At 40.5% G+C, this 19857-nt stretch overlaps 1 protein-coding gene across 1 annotated transcript in view; it reads right to left on the reverse strand.

Moving 5' to 3' along the window:
• The window catches only part of b4galt2 (UDP-Gal:betaGlcNAc beta 1,4- galactosyltransferase, polypeptide 2), a gene marked incomplete at both ends in the record, with an annotated part of 109773 nt that extends 90739 nt beyond the window's left edge, over positions 1 to 19034 (reverse strand). Inside the window, one exon of the mRNA XM_080034277.1 lies at positions 18632 to 19034. Within this exon, the coding sequence (XP_079890403.1) occupies positions 18632 to 19034 (403 nt within the window). The remainder of the gene's footprint in view (positions 1 to 18631) is intronic.
• Positions 19035 to 19857: the final 823 nt, after the last annotated feature.

Raw genomic sequence — 19857 nt, forward strand, 5'->3', positions numbered from 1 at the left:
TGGGGCTTGGTCAGCTCTCCTACCCCTTTCACACCGCCGCAAAATCGGAGCTAGTTCGGAGCTAAAGCCCAGTTAGAGACAGTTTTTTTGGTTTCACATCGCCAGAGAGCCGGCTCCAGGCTGTAAAAACCGGTTCATTCCCAGCTCCAGGATTGAGCTGGGCTAGAAAATGTGAACCGCCTACGTCAAGGGCCGGGGTAGGGATTATCCTGACCAATCAGACCAACTCATGACCGCCATATTTAAAAACACAGCTACTACGAGACGTAAACACAACATAAGTACCGAACGTAGTGATCAAATCGACCGGCAAAAATACGCTGTATGGGTCCTGTTTGGTTAACAAAGTGAAGCGAGAGGCAACACGTGTAAAAATAAGGCGTATCTGCGGCTGTTGTTGTGCTTAAAGCTAACGCTAGCTTTAGCGTTAGCCATGAGAGCAGCAACGTCAGGCGACGTACACAGACGTTTACAGTGACGTCATGATGTTGCTCCCTTGCCGGCTCTGGTCGGTGTGAAACCAACCGGTTCATAAATGGTATTAGGTTGTAAGTTACAACCTAATACCATTTATAACCAACTTGTAACCAGTTTTTAACTGGCTTTTGGTTCCTGTTGGTGTGAAAGGAGTATCATTGACCTGGTGAACAATGTATCTTTCACTACAGGGGCCCTGTTCTATTCAATGCCGCTCATAGGCACTATACACAATACATACAGTATTTTTCTTCTACCATTGCCTTCTGTAGGCACCATAAGTGATATTTCTTGTGTCAGCATGCACTTAAAAGACCTGATATCAGCGGCTTAATGACAAGAACAGAGAACCCGTATTTATGGTATATAAGTGGACATCAGGGCAGAAATATGCAAGTTACTCAAAAGGTCAGTCAAGCGGATACAGATTTGGCAATTGAATCACTAGTGACCTTTTTACATATATGCCCCTCCACATCTTCACACTACAGTATCGTGAATCATTTTAAAAGGCTTCCAGATCCAACAGAACTAGCGGTAGTTATTCCTGAGAACTGTGGTACAGTTTTTACAATGTGGTGGACAGTCGCTAAATAAACATCTAAAAGACAAATTTGATACAGAAAAATATGTCTTCCAATCCTTGATACATGCTTGAATAAAGCATGACTACTTACATCTGAATACATTTTCTCTTAAAGAATAATGTTTTGAGCATTATTTTGCCTAGAATTGATTGACTGACAAGAAGCCGGGGAATTAAACCTGGGATGTTTCAGCGTATGTTTAAAAGTCTTACTTAAATATGTTTTTTTTATTTTATGTTTTATATTCTTGCTTTTAATGCAGTACAATTCTAATAGATTTCTGTTTGTTTTTGCAATGCTTTTGAACCACTGCTCCCTCCATCTCTTCCACTTGTATGTGCCCACCTTCTTGTTTAAACTCAGCTATCAGTTTCTCCCTTGCTTCCTTCACCGCATTTGACTCAAACAACAACTTTTTACTGCCGTCCGACTAATTTGCCAGACGTTAGTTGACCTGTTGAATAGAATCTCAAACCTTCAAAGTATGCGGAGATGACACATCAAACATTGCACGTCCCTGTCCAAACGTTTGCAGAGCCCTCGCTAAATAAATCTTCTCCTGCCTGGGCTGTGTGTGAGTCACCTAATAGCCTGAATGGAGGTGTTAGCTGATGCATTAGCCGGCTCCATTGAGATGAATCACCTGTTGGCAATCATAGCAGTAAAAGGAAAAACACCCAAATATTCAAAATTGGGAGAAATGTGGCAGGAACTTTTTCAACAAAAGAAAATTATAAAAAAATTGATAAGGATCAATTATATGAACCCACACTTTAATCTGTGCTTTTAAATGGTTGATATTACTGTGACAAAAAGGGGCAATTATATATTTAATCGAAAGCAAAGGGCTCTGCCCTTAACCAGTTCTGTGCTCTGCTTCTCCTCGTATGTAATACAGCTCCTCATAACAGAAGTAAAGTGGCTGCTCATGAATATTAGTTATCAATCTAAACACATTTCCACAAAGCTAATTGTGTGAGTGTGTGTGTGTTTGTCTCTGTGCGTGCGTGTGTGTGTGTGTGTCCTCCTGACCCTCTAAATGGACCTATTCTTCCCATAGAGGATGTAACTTCCTCACACAGACGCTGTGCTGCCGGTGTCTTTGGCATACTAAACTCTCGTTCAATCCACCCTTTCCTGCCATCTTCAGAAGACCCTCCCCCCTTCCTCCACAAAACCTCTATGTATCTTTAATCTACTCATCATCAGCTCATCTCTCTCTCCTCTAGCCCTCCTTTTACTTATCTTTTTCGTTCTCCTGTTCTCATTTGTTCTGTCTCTTCCTCCTACTGCGCCCATTCCTCTGCGGTGAATTATTAACCTGAGAGGTCTTCAGTCTTCCTTACACCCTAACTCCAAACACCAAGTGCACAATGACACAATGATAAATGATCTGATCCCGTACATCAAGTCCAGTTACAATCTAGAAAAATCAGCATGGGAAGAACAAAAAGAAACACACACACACTAACTAGATTTATCTTTTCTAATGTACTATTAGAATTTATCACAACTTCATTGTTTGAGACAATGGATCATAATAATTATAAATTGCGGTAAGTAATTTTCTATAGTTTTCTATTTTACTTGTATATTGTATATTGCATATTTTTATATTTTTGAAATTCACATATTTTAAAGAGTTTTAAAAATATTTTGTGAATCACAAATGTTGACAGACAGGATAAGTGTGGCATGAAATCTTCACTTGGTCTCATGCCTACTGTGTCAGTTATGCTAACATTTTGTAGAATCAGCATCAAAAAACAACATTCAGCTCACAAGATTACACTTCATTATCATACTTGTAGAAAGTATGAATATCTGTACCAACTTTCAAGGCAAACCAATAACTGTAGAGAGAAAATGATAAAGGTTTGTAGGGAGTGTTTTCAGTAGGTGGTCACAAAACAATGCAACACCATCACACCAACATATGACAAAAATAGAGAAAGTAAGACGAGGTGAGATTTTCTATTGTGCATTCTTCAGGAGATCCTTTCCCCTGTGATGCAGCAGAAAAAGCTCATCCCATTTATTTATATTTCAAATATATCTAAACCACCTCATTTGTATTTGGCTGGTGCACCACAACTAGTAATAATCCTTTTTAACTAATCCACGTCAAATCTTTCACAAAACTAATCCGTTAAGGCATGATGGTCCACGCGGCTGTAAACACTTCTAACTGTGCGCTGGCATGCATAAGTAAATTGTGATGGTAATCTATTGTATTGCTGGGCTTGGCAATGGTGTAACTGTTCATGTGCTGAGGATTCCATACTTGTTCATTACTGGGTAAAGGGAGTGGCAGCACTGTGCATTATGTACGAGACAAGCATGACGTGGCAGAGGATAGGGAATAGAGAAGAATACAGCGTGCCAAATTGAATTAAACATACAATACACATACATAATAAATATACAATACTATGATAACAGCAGATATCAAGGTTACTGTGAATATTTTTTTTCCTCTAGACAGGCAGGCTAGTCATTATTCTTACTTAAACACAGCAATAGCATTCGTGTACTGATGCTGAAGCTTTACCTGATACCAAATACACTACATGTCATATGAGTGTTGTTCTGATTAGCCATCTTTATGGTTAAGGTATGTACTGTAATGCAATTTATTAAATTGTGACACCATTGTATCATATTTAATAAAACTAAACATTTCCCTCACACCTAAAATGAGCTGTTTCTGAGGTCATTCCTGTGCTGAAAAGTCTTGACTCTTTAACCTGGTGATAACACAACACAGGCTTAGGCTTATATCATATTAGAGACCTATAGAAAGAGATATTAAAAAAACGCCTGCAGGCCTGAGCAGGGTTACATAAGCAGTGCAATGCAGTTGTTAGGCTATCCTCTCTGCAGGAAACACATATCCGGGCGGTGCATTGTTGTTACCGTGGGAGCTTTACATCGCACATTAAAGCAGCAGGCCTGTGCAAAGCTAATGAATATATGTAGAGCACTGTGAATGAACGCTTGTTTCAAAGCACAGCCATTCCCTGGTTGGAAAAAAATCCAACAACTTAGACGCATTAGAACCTAACCTCTCATGTGACAAAACATCGGACCACTCACTCACTGAGTTTGCCGTCTCTCCAAACTACAGTAACTGTGTGACAGCACTGAGGATTTCAGAAACATGACTTGATGTGATTGATCCGAGCACGAGTTTTGACAACTGAAACTGCTGCCTATCGGCTGCTAACGCTGGCGGTGCACTCACTCTTTTAGATCATGCTAATCATACCCCGCTGAGGTCAGCAGGTATATTTGTGTGTGTTGTTCAGAGGCATACATTAGAGTATCATGCATATTATAGTATGAGTGGTCCTGTCATACAGTACAAAGCCTGTGGCGACATTGTGATGATGTGATGGGTGTGTGTGTGTGTGTGTGTGTGTGTGTGTGTGTGTGTGTGTGTGTGTGTGTGTGTGTGTGTGTGTGTGTGTGTGTGTGTGTGTGTGTGTGTGCTGTGTAATTCAAAGTCAAAGCACTAAACAAACCTCTATACCCATCATTTAACATAACGCATGCTAGTAGCTGTGAGGCTGTTCTTTGTTGTACTACACAACAGTGCTTTGAGCTGAATCCAATATGCCATGTTCATCATGTTAATTTAGTGTGTTAGCATGCCAACATGTGCTAAATACCACTAAAACAATGCATGGAAATGTAAGTAGGTTTTGTAGGTTATTGTTCATAAACCAAAGCATTGGACATATTGAAATTGAAGACCAATAATTCAAATATTGCTGATCCCTCCCAAAAAATAGGGCATATTACTGCAGCATGCGAAAAGCAGGCTCAAACTTTCTTCTTCTTTTTTTGTTTAGGTGTATAGTATGTTTATTGATTTTCAAAGGATACACACAAATAGAAAGAGCATTACAAAAATATAGTGGCCTACACAGTTTACAGATCCGATCCATTTTCCCAGAACTACAAGAGGATTATTTGCCTGGCCCCAGTGATTATCTGAATCCCAGATTATTGGGCCTAATTAATGAGATTAACAAAGGCCAGCTCTGACATCAAGGCAAAAAGCTCTTAAAACATCAACAACAACTTAGTGGACTAATCAGGATGGCTAAAGGTCGGCTAATTGAGTTGCACATTTCAGAAGGCAAGCTGCTACAATATAAAAAAATATGAGACGCTTACCATAAATAAACAGTGTCCACCGTCTTGTATACACACTAAAACTCAGCTATCAGTTTCTCCCTTGCTTCCTTCACCGCATTTGACTCAGACAACAATTTACCTCACCAAATGCGTACTGCACAGTCAAACTTATTTTCCCCTCACAGACACATTCACTATTCCCACTATTAACATACTGTGATAAACAACTATGTTCTGTATGAGGAGCACTGAACTGAGATTGGATTTCACATAGTTTTGAATCATACTAAGCTGACAGTAAAATATGGTCCACTAGACAGGAAAAAAAAGGAATGAATTAAGACAGCACCTTGAGTCACACTGTTCTCTTTTTGGGACTTGGAAAGCTTGCAGGAAATACTTTCGGGGAAATACTACAAAATCCATGCTTTCAACTGAAGAGTCACAGTTTAACTGACAGGACGCCAAGAATAAGTGAATTCAAACGGTGTCAGTGTGCAGACTGACTTCATAAAAGATAAGATAGATAATTATTTCTTGTGTGGCTGCTGCACTGCTACAGCAAAATATATTAACAAGGTTAACACACACAGAGTGTAATGATGAGACAATATTGTCTCTATTGGGAGGTTAATCTAGTAGTATTTGTATTAAGGGACTAGCTATCAGGTCCTTACATGGCCACAAAAAATGACATTGTGGACATAAATCAACTGCTAGTACTAATTGTGTCCAAGTGATAGGAATGATCTCAGAGGTTTTGCCCTTACTGACCTCTGTACTGGTGATTCACATGAACATTTTGAAACATGTCAAACCATTAGGTGAAAGTATCCTGTGTGTAACCAAACCTGCAGGATTGTACAGGTCATTATCAATCCATCAAATGTTGGTCCCTTCTACCATCAGATAAACCTCTTGCATTAACAGGTGAAAGGATTATCCCATATGGATGTCAGTAAATCCCTCTGATCCCTTAGCTGCACATAAACACACACACACATGCATGCACACACACACACACACACACACACACACACACACACACACACACACACACACACACACACACACACAGACAAACTTAAACGAAAACAAAACGCGACCGATTAATCCTCACTAAAGAGCTATCGATACTCAGTGGGCTCAAAGGAAAACAGGCCATGTCATTCTAAAACAATCTTCTTTGTTATTTTTGTGGCAAACGCATATGCAAATCTGCAAATCAGCTTTGTGTTTCAAGGCGGCCCCAGGGATGCGATGAAATACCAAATTTTTAAGAAAAACAAATTAACATAACAGAAATGGTAACAAGAAGAAGAAGCAAATTAACACAATTTAAAGTTTGAAAAACACAAAGCCACAAAACAACATATCTGATTGGATACTCCAGATGGGGCACTAGAAGTAGTAATGCTCATTTTTCTTGTGTCTTGTACCAATTATAGACGTGCCTTTTTTTAAAGCACTCAATGTAGTCCCAGTCACCCTCTCCATTTATTTTTCTTCTTAATTGCACCAGCAGACATCTACACTTTGCGGCATATTGTCACGTAGCAGGAGGCCTACTTTTTTTCTCCGTTTCTGCAACAAGGAAGAACGGTAACTATGTCACCTATCTTACTTTTCCACTTATATATCACAAACAGAAACCACAACAAATGTAATTAAATAAATAAAGTGCAAAATGCCAAATGCTGGTCGCGCAACACTTGCATTATTCTGGCTGTCACAGAAACCTCTGTTCCTTTCTCATCCTTGAACACAGTGACTTTGCTACACTTAACTTTAATCTAATTCTCTTTATTTGGTTGGTGTTTTGTGTTGCAGTATTTTGCATGTAAGGGCAACAGTAGTGGTTTATGTTCCCTCAAAATCTCTGAGAGAGAACAAACGAAAAAAAAACTGAGGAAGGTGAGAAAGAAACGAGTGAAACTGAAAGAGAGTGAGGTGTGTGTGTATGTGTGTGTGTGTGTGTGTGTGTGTGTGTGTGTGTGTGTGTGTGTGTGTGTGTGTTTGAAAAAGAGAGTGAGAAAACAAGAGTGATTTGCCAGATGACAGCAGTGTGTGGAGGCATTGTATTTTGTCATTTATCATTTGGAGAGCTTGTTTGTTAGAGCACACACATCTTAATAGTCACTCTGAACCCGGGAGAAGTGAGATGAGAGGAGGCGTTTTATTGCCCCGTCAAGACTGCAAACACGCAGCATGTAATATCAGAGTGCGTACAGACAGGAGCAGAGTGGTAACAACACATTGAGATTTCACACAAACACAAACACACACACACACACACACACACACACACACACGGCAAAAAACAGATGTGAACACAACCCCCGGTGGACAAACACCGACAAGAGACACAAAAACAATCAACACAAAACAACAGATCACTATAGTATTTTTATGGATTCCGTGGTGAATGTTATACATTTCTGTATACATTTCTCAATTTAAAAAGTGTTTGTCACATATTAAATACTATGATGATTAAACAATACAGTGTGTGACACTGTTTCTAATTGTATCCATGTACCCATTGGTGGAACCATTGAGTTTGGCCATTGGTGTCAATATGAACATGGTCACAGGCGCACAGAAAAAGACACATTCACATCCCAGCAAGTCCTCCAAATGATATGACAAAACATAATATATATGATTGATATACAAGTCTGCACCCTGTAGTACGCCACATAGAAGCATACAATCTGTAATAATCACTTTGATAATGTGCCAACGTTATCGTTAAGTTTTGGGGCACAGACACAACTTGGTTTAAGTTGAAGGAAACAGGCTTAAAATGACTAAAAGTAATAATAAACACTTAAGTCAAGGCTCCCGAATGACTGAGGTCGTGCTAACGAAAACCTATCATTGACAGACAGTCAACGAACAGCGGACAGCCTGTGATAATGTTTGTTGACCCATCCATCCACCTCGACCTCTTCCCTATCGCTCGTCATAACTCCTACAGCGGCAGGCTAAGAGAGAAATGACTGATGCTGACCTTCTTTATGGGTGTACACATAGTGGACATGATGTATGATATTCACCGACTCAGTCACCAACAAGTGGCTCTGGCACCATACTGTTTACTACAATCACTAGTAGTGCTCATATATTTTTCTTCTTTTAATTCATTTCTAAACAGATTACTTAATACATCTCATTCCTGCATCTACAGCTACTAGTAAAAGGCGGTATTTCATGTAATTGGCTGTATAAAAGGAAACATGCTTGGTGTGTTTTACTACAATTTCAGTAATCATTGTTTTCTTTGCTGCTTCCCACCACATTCAACCATTCATTCATTATCAAAGGACTGACTCCAAACCAGGGACCCCTACTAAAAGAAATCGGCTCCATTCGAGCAACAATCACTCCTAAACAAAGTCCCTGAAGGTGTCATTTACAACCACATATCACATTTCCAGAATTTGCAACGTGTTAGTGAAGGTCCAATTCTGCCTTCTGCCCTAACACATGATGAGGTTGTTGGGACAGTTGATATAGTATCATTGTGAAACACCACAGTGGGCCCAGATGGAGGTCGGGTCGTTTCACCCTTTTGAAACGGGTGAGTTCCAGCTCGTATTTCACTGGAATGAAAGCACAGACCTTGGCTAATGCTGGCTTGTTTGTATTCAGTTTCTACGCGGGAAGAATGGATGGGGATAATTTTTTACAAGGACTTTTGAGACAAAGACAAAGTTAAAGACCCAATAACCAAAATATCCAGATGGATGGGGAGAAGAGTCAGACACGCTGATTAATTGGCAAGGAAACATGTCATTATGCTGCTACACATGTAGGGAAACTCGCACGCACAGCACGACGGTCCTGTGGAAAGAAGTGAATGGCACTGAGGAAAGAGAAGCAGGGCCATTTTAATGAAGTTATGGCAGCCATTATGTTGTCAAGAGCCCTTTGCCTCGGCGACCATGACTGCGTCGCCTTCCTCGCTCAGTGGGAGTGCATAGCAATGTGTTTCTGAAGGCAACAACCTTGTTTATTGGCTTGATTGAAAGCAGTGAAGAAAATAGGCTGTTCCCCCTTTGCCTTTATAAAGGCACCTGTAGGTGAAGAAATGCTGGGGTAAGACGTTCATAATTAACAACATTATAGAGGGTAAAACAGGATGTCATGGGAATGTTGTTTGGCATTAGTTGAACCCAGGTATGGTTTATTTTGAGCACAACCTCTGAATTAACTCTTGTACACCTTGGAAGGACAAATCGGATAAATGGTTCACATTTAATAACATGAACCTGACAAATGTGATAAATTCTTATTAAAGAATATTGATACAAGCCTTGTGGTGTTCAATGGGCCACTTTTGGGGCGGCTGTGGTTCACTATTGAATTTCTGGTCACAGGGTTGAAGGTTTTGGCCCCACCTTCTGCCATTTCAAGTGTCCCTGGGAAAGGCACTGAACCCCAAATGTTGTGTGTGTGTGTGTGGGGGGGGGGGGGGGGGGGGGGGGGGTGCGTGCATGTGTGAATGAGATATATAAAAGTCCAGATTTTGTTGAGTCAACTCAAAAAATATATCCACGTCTTTTTGTAGGGAATACAATTTAAAAGGGAAGAGATCAATACGAACAGAGTTATGCAGTGGTCAGCACATCATCAATCTTAATGCCAATGTTTCAGTGTTTCCTTGTTTGTAATTTGAGAAGAAATTCCTTTTCAAAGCAAACCACCAACTGTGCCTATACGCAATTACATATGGCAGCATAAAAGCAAACAATCTGTAGTCCATTCGCAAGCTGTTTGCTTTTGATACTAAAACTGACGGCCCAACACAATTCTAATTGTTGAGTTGTAAGGATCGAATATTTATTTTACTGTATAAGTTCTTTATTTATATGTCCAACCATAACATAATGTACAGGTCCTGAGCTCCACTGACTGAGCTAACACACAGATAGCATCGCTCTAATCTTAAACAGCCCTGTTTCCATCCTCTATTAAAAAATGTAGGAGAAAGGTCAGCATGCTGTGCCACAAATGCACAGTTCACTGAGCATTGGGAAGGTGAAGGTCTAAGGAGAAAAGAGCCTCCCTGGATTCAGCCCAGCTTTAAAAGGAAGTTTTAACAGTATTTTCACATTCTGTGCCAAGGGAGGGTGAAACGGTTCAGGCTCTCTGGATGTTTCACCCCCTCTGGAGACGCACATGTGAAGTTCAGGGTTACAAGCACCATGTCAGTCCATTCAAATGACTCTCCGGCTATGAATAAAACAAAACCTACACAGCTGTCGAGAAGAAGTGGATAAGTGGTCTGTCTGTACAAATGTATATGTTTAAGTATCTATGCATGTTTGTGCAATTACTTTCCCAACAACAGAAGAGGCCCAGCTCTATCCAAGGTGCCATCCAATGACGACCAAAGCTGCCACCACCACACACGTCACATTTTCTGTATTTACCACAAGTTCAAACTTTAAACTGACCATCACCTCAAGCCCCAATGATCATCTTATATGTAAATCTATATCTGGGATGAGCATCTTATATGTAAACTGAACCTTTTCACTTGACTTTAATAAAAAAAAAGATACACAGACATTAATGTTAAGTGTTATTAAGTAACCGGTTACTGTGGAAGCTTAACAGTCACCATCTAAAGATTATTTTCCATGGTTTTGAAAGTAAAGCTCAGTGATTCTTGAGAACCGGGACAAAAGGCCGTCTTCCATATGTAACTGCTGTTATCTTTAAAAATAGAAATATTTAAAATTGTAGAAATTATAAGGGATTAAGAATAGAATATCTGGAGCACAATTATCCCCTTAAATTTTATTTTATCATTATTATGTCAAATATATGTCACTTGTTATCTTCTCACGACGTCCAAAACAGTGTGTCCACAGAGAGGGTTTCAATCTTTCATATGCAATAAAACCTATTAAAAATTTACTTTAATGATTAAAAAGTGCTTTTTTCATCAAAAGCAACACTAAATAATCCCTCATATCAATAAAAACTGTTTTTCTTCAACACATTCATGTTTTATATGGTTTCAAAGTGGTGAGACACTTTTTGTCACCACCGTCAGACAATCCATTAAAATGTAAGAAAATCAGCCAAAATAAGGGGCAGCTGTCACTATGAAGGACCTCTGTCACATTCTACCTCTGCATAGTATTAGTATAAGAGTCAGACAGGATCTGATAAGTGTTGTAGTTTTACAATATTTTACATTCCAAATCTTGAAAATCCTGCGTCACAACCATGATATGTCAACACCGACTTACAATTTCTGAAGAAGTTATTTGAAATGTTTCAATCATCTTATTTTTAAGTAAGTTTTTAAGTAGTTCATACTAGCACCTATCATCAACAGAAAAAACAAATGGCTACTAGAAAAACTCCATTTGTTCTGTTTAAGAAACATTAAATATGTCAACACCATCAGATGTAAAAAAAAAATGCATATTCATATACATTTTGAAAAAAAAATGTGTGGCCTCTGTCAGTCTTGGTGAATATTTGTGATCACTATACATCTCATGGGTCTAGCATAAATTGAGGGAAAATTAATTTGTGTTTTTGGTATCTGACCTTGCACTTCCATTTTGATAAGGAAGTGCAAGGTAAAAAGCCCATTTTGATAAAAAGAACAAAAGCTGGGAGGTTGTGTCAAAGCTTAGCTCAGTAGCTTAGTATATGTGGGATACACATACATGTAATTCAATTTGCCTAAACATAGGGTTTGTATTTTTTCAACATTGCACCCTGTTTTGTGCAACTTCTCAAGAATCACTGAGCTCTCAGTTAGGTGGTCAGACTTTGCTCCAAACCTCACAGATGTCACATGCTTTGGAAAGTGAGTGACCAATCGAATTACATGCAAGAAGCCGAGACGAAATCTCCAGGGGTGAAATCTCAGACGGACGGACTGGTCTGGCGCTATGGTTGACAGATGAGCAGCTGAGTGATGCAGCGGGGATGTCAGTATTGAGCCGCTTGTGTGTTTGGGGGAAAGGCAACTTGGAGTGGATGTTATTCCAGTCAGGGCAGACCCACCCACATCACAGAAACCACTACTTCAAGCAGACGTCTGGGCTGCTCAGGTTGATGTGTACTGTCACCTTGATGAGAATAGGGAACTCCATAACGGATCTAGTTTTACAGTTATTTGACCACTGAATATAGGTTGGGTGAAAGCAGGCTCTGAAGTTTAATACTGCAGGGACAGAGAGGTGAGACTAAAGGTAAAGTAGTGGAAGAAAAGCATAAGGAAGATGATAGTACCCAGTGAAGAGGTACATCTTTTGAGTTCTAGCCATTGACGATACAGCTCTAAAGGGAATATGGAACATCTGAATGGCCCTGCAACTGCCAAGCATGTGTTAAGCGCTGACAACTACCTGAGAAACAGCTGCTATGCGATGTGAACATGGAAAATATTCACCTGCAGACATGTCGAGAAGCACTGTGAAATATGTCCGGTAGTGCGTTTGTTGTAATAAAAGTAACAACATAATAAAAGTAACAACAACCGAGTTGCCTTCCGTATATTAAGGTCTTGCTTGATGATGGCAGTTCAGGTGCATCCTGCTACGAGCAGAGCAATCCCTAGTTTCCCTCGATGTAACAAGACAATTCATTCTTGCTAATTAGGTATGATTGGGAAAACATAAGCCTGGAGAATTGCTTCTGACCTCCAACTGAGCTGTGTGTGTGTGTGTGTGTGTGTGTGTGTGTGTGTGTGTGTGTGTGTGTGTGTGTGTGTGTGTGTGTGTGTGTGTGTGTGTGTGTGTGTGTGTGTGTGTGTGTGTGTGTGTGTGTGTGTGTGTGTGTGTGTGTGTGTGTGTGTGTGTCTTGGTGCATTAAAGCATCTGCATGTCGTGTGTAGGAAGATTTGATTAATAGCATGAATAAATAACAGGGTTCAGGCTTGAGAATCCACACACACACAACATGAATTTCTGCGCCAACACTGGCAACAAGTAGAAAAGCTCTTATTAAAAACTCCTAGATCAGAAGCAAAAACACTTGTCGATTTCACCCTGATTTTACTAAGTAAAGATCTGGAATTTCAACAAGAAGAAAAAAAATCTTATGGCATTATTTGTCAATGCCTAGGTTAAATTATTTAATGAAGAGCTGATTTGCATATTTCACATGCCAGCTCACACACAAACAAACACACACACACACACACACACACACACACACACACACACACACACACACACACACACACACACACACACACACACACACACACACACACACACACACACACACACATACGTGCACACACAGAGCCAGGATATAAACTGTGGATGCTAGCCACTCATACAAGCAGCACCTGTCAGCTGTGTGGGACAGCCAAGGGCTTGTTTGTTTGTTTCTCCCTCTCTTTCTGTGTGTGTGTGAGAGTGTGTCTGAGTGTGAGAGTGTACCTCTATGCAACGGTTGCTCCCTTTTTCCCTCAACACCCCTTCACCTCTCCACCTGCTGTTCCTTCCTTCCCTACATCCCGCCTCTCTGTCTGTTTGACTTCATAGCAACCATCATACCAACAACATGCATTAGATCTCTCTGCACCTGTGAGGGGAAACACACTGGCTCAGTCTTTTCTCTGCCTTCCTGCTCATTACAGCCCCCAGGCAGCCACTCCATCACAGAGAAAAGGCAAGAGATAAGCTACAAGAGTACACCTGTGCACTGGCGTGAATGCCAAATCCAGAGTCAGTGACGGCCAATTCCAGTTCAAATAATGGAATCAGCCAACCTCAGCTTCAGACAAATCAACCTGACGGCTTTATCTCCCGCTCTCAAATCATGCTACAAACCTCATTATCAAATGAGAAAAGCAATAAGTAAAGAAAAGAGAGAAAAAAAAAGGTTGCAATGGGAAAAACGTTGGCATAGCCATAATGGCGCTCGCGAGGGATTACGTTTACAATGCTCATTTACAGCTGGAACAGGTGGGAGAAAATAAGGAGCATATTTCCATTTCATCAGCAAAATGCTTCTGAGTATTATCTGACAAAGGTGTACAAAGCTCTTACATCAACAACTACACGCAGCAGCAATAATATGCCGAACGAAAGTGACAAGAAATATTAACACATGCGAGGCCTATGGCAAGACCCTGTCTGTGCGCTCTGTGGAAAAAAGAGTCACAAAAATACAGCACACGAAAAAAATAACAAGATGCAATAAGAGCCAAATGGGAAAAGTTACAGAGTAGCAATTATAAAACAGAAGAAATATTATTTGCTTTTACTCATTAAGCACCAGAGCACCTGAGAGAGACGTCTGGGTGAGATGACAGGACCTGTGTCTAATTAAAATCACAAGCCGTCCTCTCGCTGTTCATTATGTATTATTGACGACTAAACTATCAACAAAAAAAGCAATGTGCAGGCATTCTGGAAGCTTATACTGTAGGTTTAACAAAGCCAACCATGAGCCTCTACAACATGTACCTGGATGGGATCCAGCAAGAGATCTTTGTTGCCTCTCTCTCACTTTACGGTCATCTCTCTACTCTAAGCTGTTTAATAAATGCATCATTTGTTTCTAAATAATGTACCCTCTAAGATCTAGTGCTAAGCCATGTCCAGCTAAGTCAAAGCTGGCCCTGTCCGAACGTAACAAGTAAGGTAACAAGTATCTAACAAGCAACACTAATTAAAGTCGCTTATTAACATGTCACTTACTTTGTGTAATCTGATAGTGCAAAAAGTTGTGATCTTCGTGACAAACCAAGCTAACTCGCATATTGACTGTAGCCTCATATCTATCTGACAGATAGTGGATAGTGTTATTGATGTTCTCATCTGACTAGGCAAAAAGGTGTATATGTGCCTTTCTCAAAATAGTCAAACTACTCCTTTAAAGCTGAGCAGGCTATAGCCAGGCCCGGATTAACCCCTTAGGGTGCCCCAGGGTGACTTCACATGAAATGCCCCTGTCCTTCAACTTTACACAAAATTTTAAAATTTACTATGGCATTAAGGCCACAGATTTACAAGAATGTGAAGCTAAAGACAAGTACAGACTCACCACACATAGACTACTACAGAAACATTTAGATCCAACCAAAAATCTTGACACTGACAGGAGTCTCATACTAGCCTTGCACTGATGCTCAAATCAGAATGCAACACCCATCACCATGCAACACGTCATGATGAATATAAATATTTCCATAATAAATGACCTTAGGGCATACAAAAACAATAATTAGCATGCAGGTTTAACTCTCCTGTATAGATTTATTTAAAAGTGAAGACAACCTAGAGTCACATTACTTTGTAGTGAAGTGATATCTTTATACCATTAAGATTAAATCATAGCCTAATTGACATTGATCTAAATGGTCTCTGGGAATTGTAGGCTATGTTAAATGTTAGACATCAGCATAATAAAGTTCATCATGTTCATCTCTAAAAAAAGGGATCTTTTATTAGGCCTACATACACTTCATCAACGTTACATTCTTATTACTGAAATTACTCTGTATTGAAATTTAACCTACTTTAACTTTCTTTAGGCCTATCATATTTGTTATGCAAAGGGAGAAATACTAAACCTCCTTTATTTGGATCGAAATGTATTGTTTTATCACTTAAAAGTAGACTTATCTCGTAAAATAACAAGAAAGATAAAGATGTGTGGGGAATGGGGATATATCTCGTTTCTTGTTTTGAAAATGTCCCTCGCCTTTGAAGTGTTTAGCCTACTCCTATTGATTTCATATTCTGCTTCTAATCGGTTGTAGTATGTGTAGCTCTTCAACGAATATGTTTCTAATAGGCCTTCAAAATAATACTAGAAAATTAACTTCATCCGCAATAAAGACGCTACTTCCGACGGCACATGCAAGTTGAGCCAACTCGGAGCTATCGGGTTTCAGTCAGGCTTTTTGCTCACTCCCCCGTCTGCACTCGGCTACTCTCGAGCCGCAACTGGGCTCTAATGAGCCTAGTGTCTCTCTCTTTGCACCTCTCCACACCTTCGTGGCATCACATCGGCTTATAAAATCACCACAGCTACACATTATTAGATAGAAATAATGGCCGATAAGCCTTACCTTTTATAACTTATTCCTCCATTTCTTGCTGGCAAAAAAAACTTCCGACTGAATGAACAATTTGAATCGCGGCTTTTGTTTACATAAATTTGGCGCCGCTGCCGCCGTGTCATTGTGGACTGGTCCATGATGGGGGAGGGGGGCACTTTGCTTAAACCCAAGTCAAAATAATAATATGTTTTTTCATTAATAATCTTAACAATGGTTCATTTTGTACATATTTGTGTATCTTCCAGTATATGGCCGATATAAAATATGAAAAAAATGTTTAGGGTCTGATCATTGTCCTGATCATTTGGTGCCCCCCTAATGGCTATATTTGGCTGGTGCCCCAGGGCACTCGCCCAATCCTGTATATGGATAATCCGGCCTTGGCTATAGCGGGTTCTTTTGGCCCTTGTTGGTGTCAGGAGCAGGTAAGCTGATAATGCTGGTGAAATAAACAAGATTGAGATCACCAGGTCCTCCTTCCTGAGCTCTATTATCTGAGTATTCATGACAGAGCCCCAGAGAGGGATGATGTGTTTGTGTCCACTATGTAATTATAGATTTAGTTAACCTGAGGCTTAGTGTGACTCAATCAACCTTTGATTTGTTGGGTGGATGGATACTGATGATAATGAGGTGTGTGTGTGTGTGTGTGTGTGTGTGTGTGTGTGTGTGTGTGTGTGTACTTGTATTACTAGTGTAGTGAGGACACATGTCTGTTCACGCAGCCACATTGTGGGGACTTGCCTTACTTTTGGGGACAAAATGCATGTCCCCATAAGGTAAATCATTCGATTTTTAGTTGGAGACTTAGTTTAAGGTAAGGTGTAGGTGTTATCTCCCAAAGATTATATGTAACCCTCCTCTCCTGCGTGGTCTTCTGTCCAGGCTTGTGCTTTAGGTTTGGTCCCACTTTGCTTTATACCCAAGGTTTGAGGGGTTTTGTTTCTTAGCAACTGGTCCCTTGGGATGTGTTAGAAGGGCGTTAAGGTATGGCACGTTATAGTTATGTTTGGTGTAAGTCTCCAGGAAATATGTGTAAGTCTAAGTAATGTCCTTGGAAGTGATAGAAACACTACTGTGTGCTCATACCAGTGTGCAGGGGATTTTTACATAAATATGAAATATTGTTCAACCTTTTTCCTTTTTGTACGACCAGTGTCTGCGTGTTGCTGCTATGTTTGTATGTTTGTATGTGTGTGTGCGTGTGCATAATGCCACTTCTAGTTAATTAGAAGGCTTTCGCTGATGAAGGCAATTCATGCAGACTGCGCAATCCTGCGATGCATTTATAGGGATGATGCATTATTTTTTTTCTGCAAGCACAAAAGAGGATTATGGGATTTGTATCTATAATTTGAGTAGAATTTGAACACTGACAGAATACAGTTTCCTTTCGCTTGTTTTTCAAGGAGTGTGCGGGCTCATGCAGATGATCTAGATTCTTATATATGGAACTTGCCAACCACTATGTTCAAAATGTAATGGATAAATCTGAAACAGCTACAAAATGATTGCTTCAAATTAGCTCTCAGCATCTTAATTAATTTTGTGATCTCAACTCCTGCGTTTACTTAGGAAATGAAAGCAAAAGATAAATATTTTCCAAAGCTCTGGGGTGCACCTGTGCTGCCGTGTGTGTTTCTGTAGACGGGTGCTTACACGTCTGACTCCATGAATCTCTGCTAATAGGCCCGCTGTGAGTCTATAAGGTTGAAATACCACAGTGTAAAATCGTTGACACTAAATCCATTTTATGTTGCAGGCTGACCCGGAAAAACTAAATTATGGCTTCACTTGCTCTCTCGCTAATTGGAATAAAACCGGAGAAGCATCTATTTTTTCACTATAAAAAACAGCACCCATAAGCTTCAAGCTCCGATCTAGGACTCATCTCCTCTATTCATTACACCAGTCAATGATGTGCAAATCCTCTGTTATCGGACATACAGTGTGTACAGGCTGTAATAACAAATAAAACAAGCTGCCTGGATAAACAAATCGAGCAAACATGTCATCGGCAGAAAAAAATTATTAAGCAAAACAGAAAGTGATAAAAAAAGCAACATTGTCTTCCATCAACATAAACATATGTACCTCTGCAACAAATACAACACAGGAGCCCAGATCATTGCCGGGCCGGAGACACTTGGAGTCAGAACAGTTTGTTAAACTGTGGCAAGTAGAGTCTAACTAGCAAGCTATCGTCTACGTCTATTACGTTTTGATTTGATTCGTGTTGATGATCATCGTACAAAAACTAAAATTGGGATTCATTGAATAAATTCAACAACATTTGACCTATTCTCAATAGCATTTGGAAATGGGATGTGAAAGTGAAGGAGAACCTTATAACAACATTATTACTCACCGAGGCCGGGAGGGATCTCAGGGCACGGCGGCAGGGGTTTGGGGGAAGGCGTCTGATTGGTCTCGAGCTGCGTGCTGCCCGTTGCTATGTAGCTGGCTAAGGTGGTGTTGGGCCTGGAGAGGTTGTAATAGTAAAAGTGATGTCCGCTGCCGGCCGCCGCCGCTCCACTGGCGTTGTTCCTGGAGCCGTTGCGGCCATTGTTGAAGCGGCTGAACAAGTCAAAGCGCTGCGTGTAGACGTCAAAGTACAGGATCATCATGATGAGGAAGTGGAGCAGGCACAGCAGCAGCACGCCTTTACAGATGCGCTCCAGAGTCCGGCCCAACATCAGCCGGGTCATGGCCGACGAAGACGACCGCCCCGCGAAGGCCAGCCACGACATAGAGGGCGCGGCTACAGGCATGCACTCATTCCCTATTGGCCACGTGGGCAATACAAAGCTGCAATTAGATCTCCGATAAGGACATGTGGTTAAGCTGACACCTGACTATCTGACTCCTGCAAGGGGTCATGGGGTCAATAATGAGGCTGCGGAGGCTACACAGTCAGCTACATCGAAAGTATGCCCTGCCAGCTCCTTTCTGCTGCTGCCTCTACAGATCCCCCGCATGACAAAAGAGCGTAAATGTTTCAATCAGCCTCGATCCCTGGGTGAGATGAACCTTGATCCAGGGCTTTATGCTTATGCAATCTAGAGTGTAGATGTAGAAAGTAGCTACTGATGATAAATTCAGTGTAATCTAAGGCCATAAGGCCCCGATTTTCAGATAAAACTGGCTGATATGGGCAAGTGATGATATGTTGAAATTCGTCACAATCCCAATTAGTCCGAGGATTAACACTTAAAACCTCCAATTAATAACTGATCCCAGTGACGGCGCACAAGCAGACGCTGCCGGCAAGCATTCATCAGTGTGGAGTAGAGGATCAGCTGATGTCAGGGTGTGCTGTTCCTATGGCCCCAGTTGTTGATTGTTGGATCTCCAACAATAACGACCATCTTAAACCAGGGAAGCCTCAGGCACCTGAAGGAAAATAAAAGATGGGTTTAATTACACATTACTTATCAACTGCTTAACCAAAAGGATGGCTGTGTGCTTTTTAAACAGTGTTAATGTTGTGACTGCTTATTTAAAACCAATGGAGGTGAAGTGCTATTAGTTATAGCTGTGAATTATTTGCTGTTTAAAAAGCCAGCCGGACATCATTGATCTTGCGCTGGCATT

The sequence above is a fragment of the Ammodytes marinus genome (genome assembly GCF_949987685.1).
Source record: "Ammodytes marinus genome assembly, chromosome: 9".
In the NCBI taxonomy this organism is placed as follows: domain Eukaryota; kingdom Metazoa; phylum Chordata; class Actinopteri; order Uranoscopiformes; family Ammodytidae; genus Ammodytes; species Ammodytes marinus.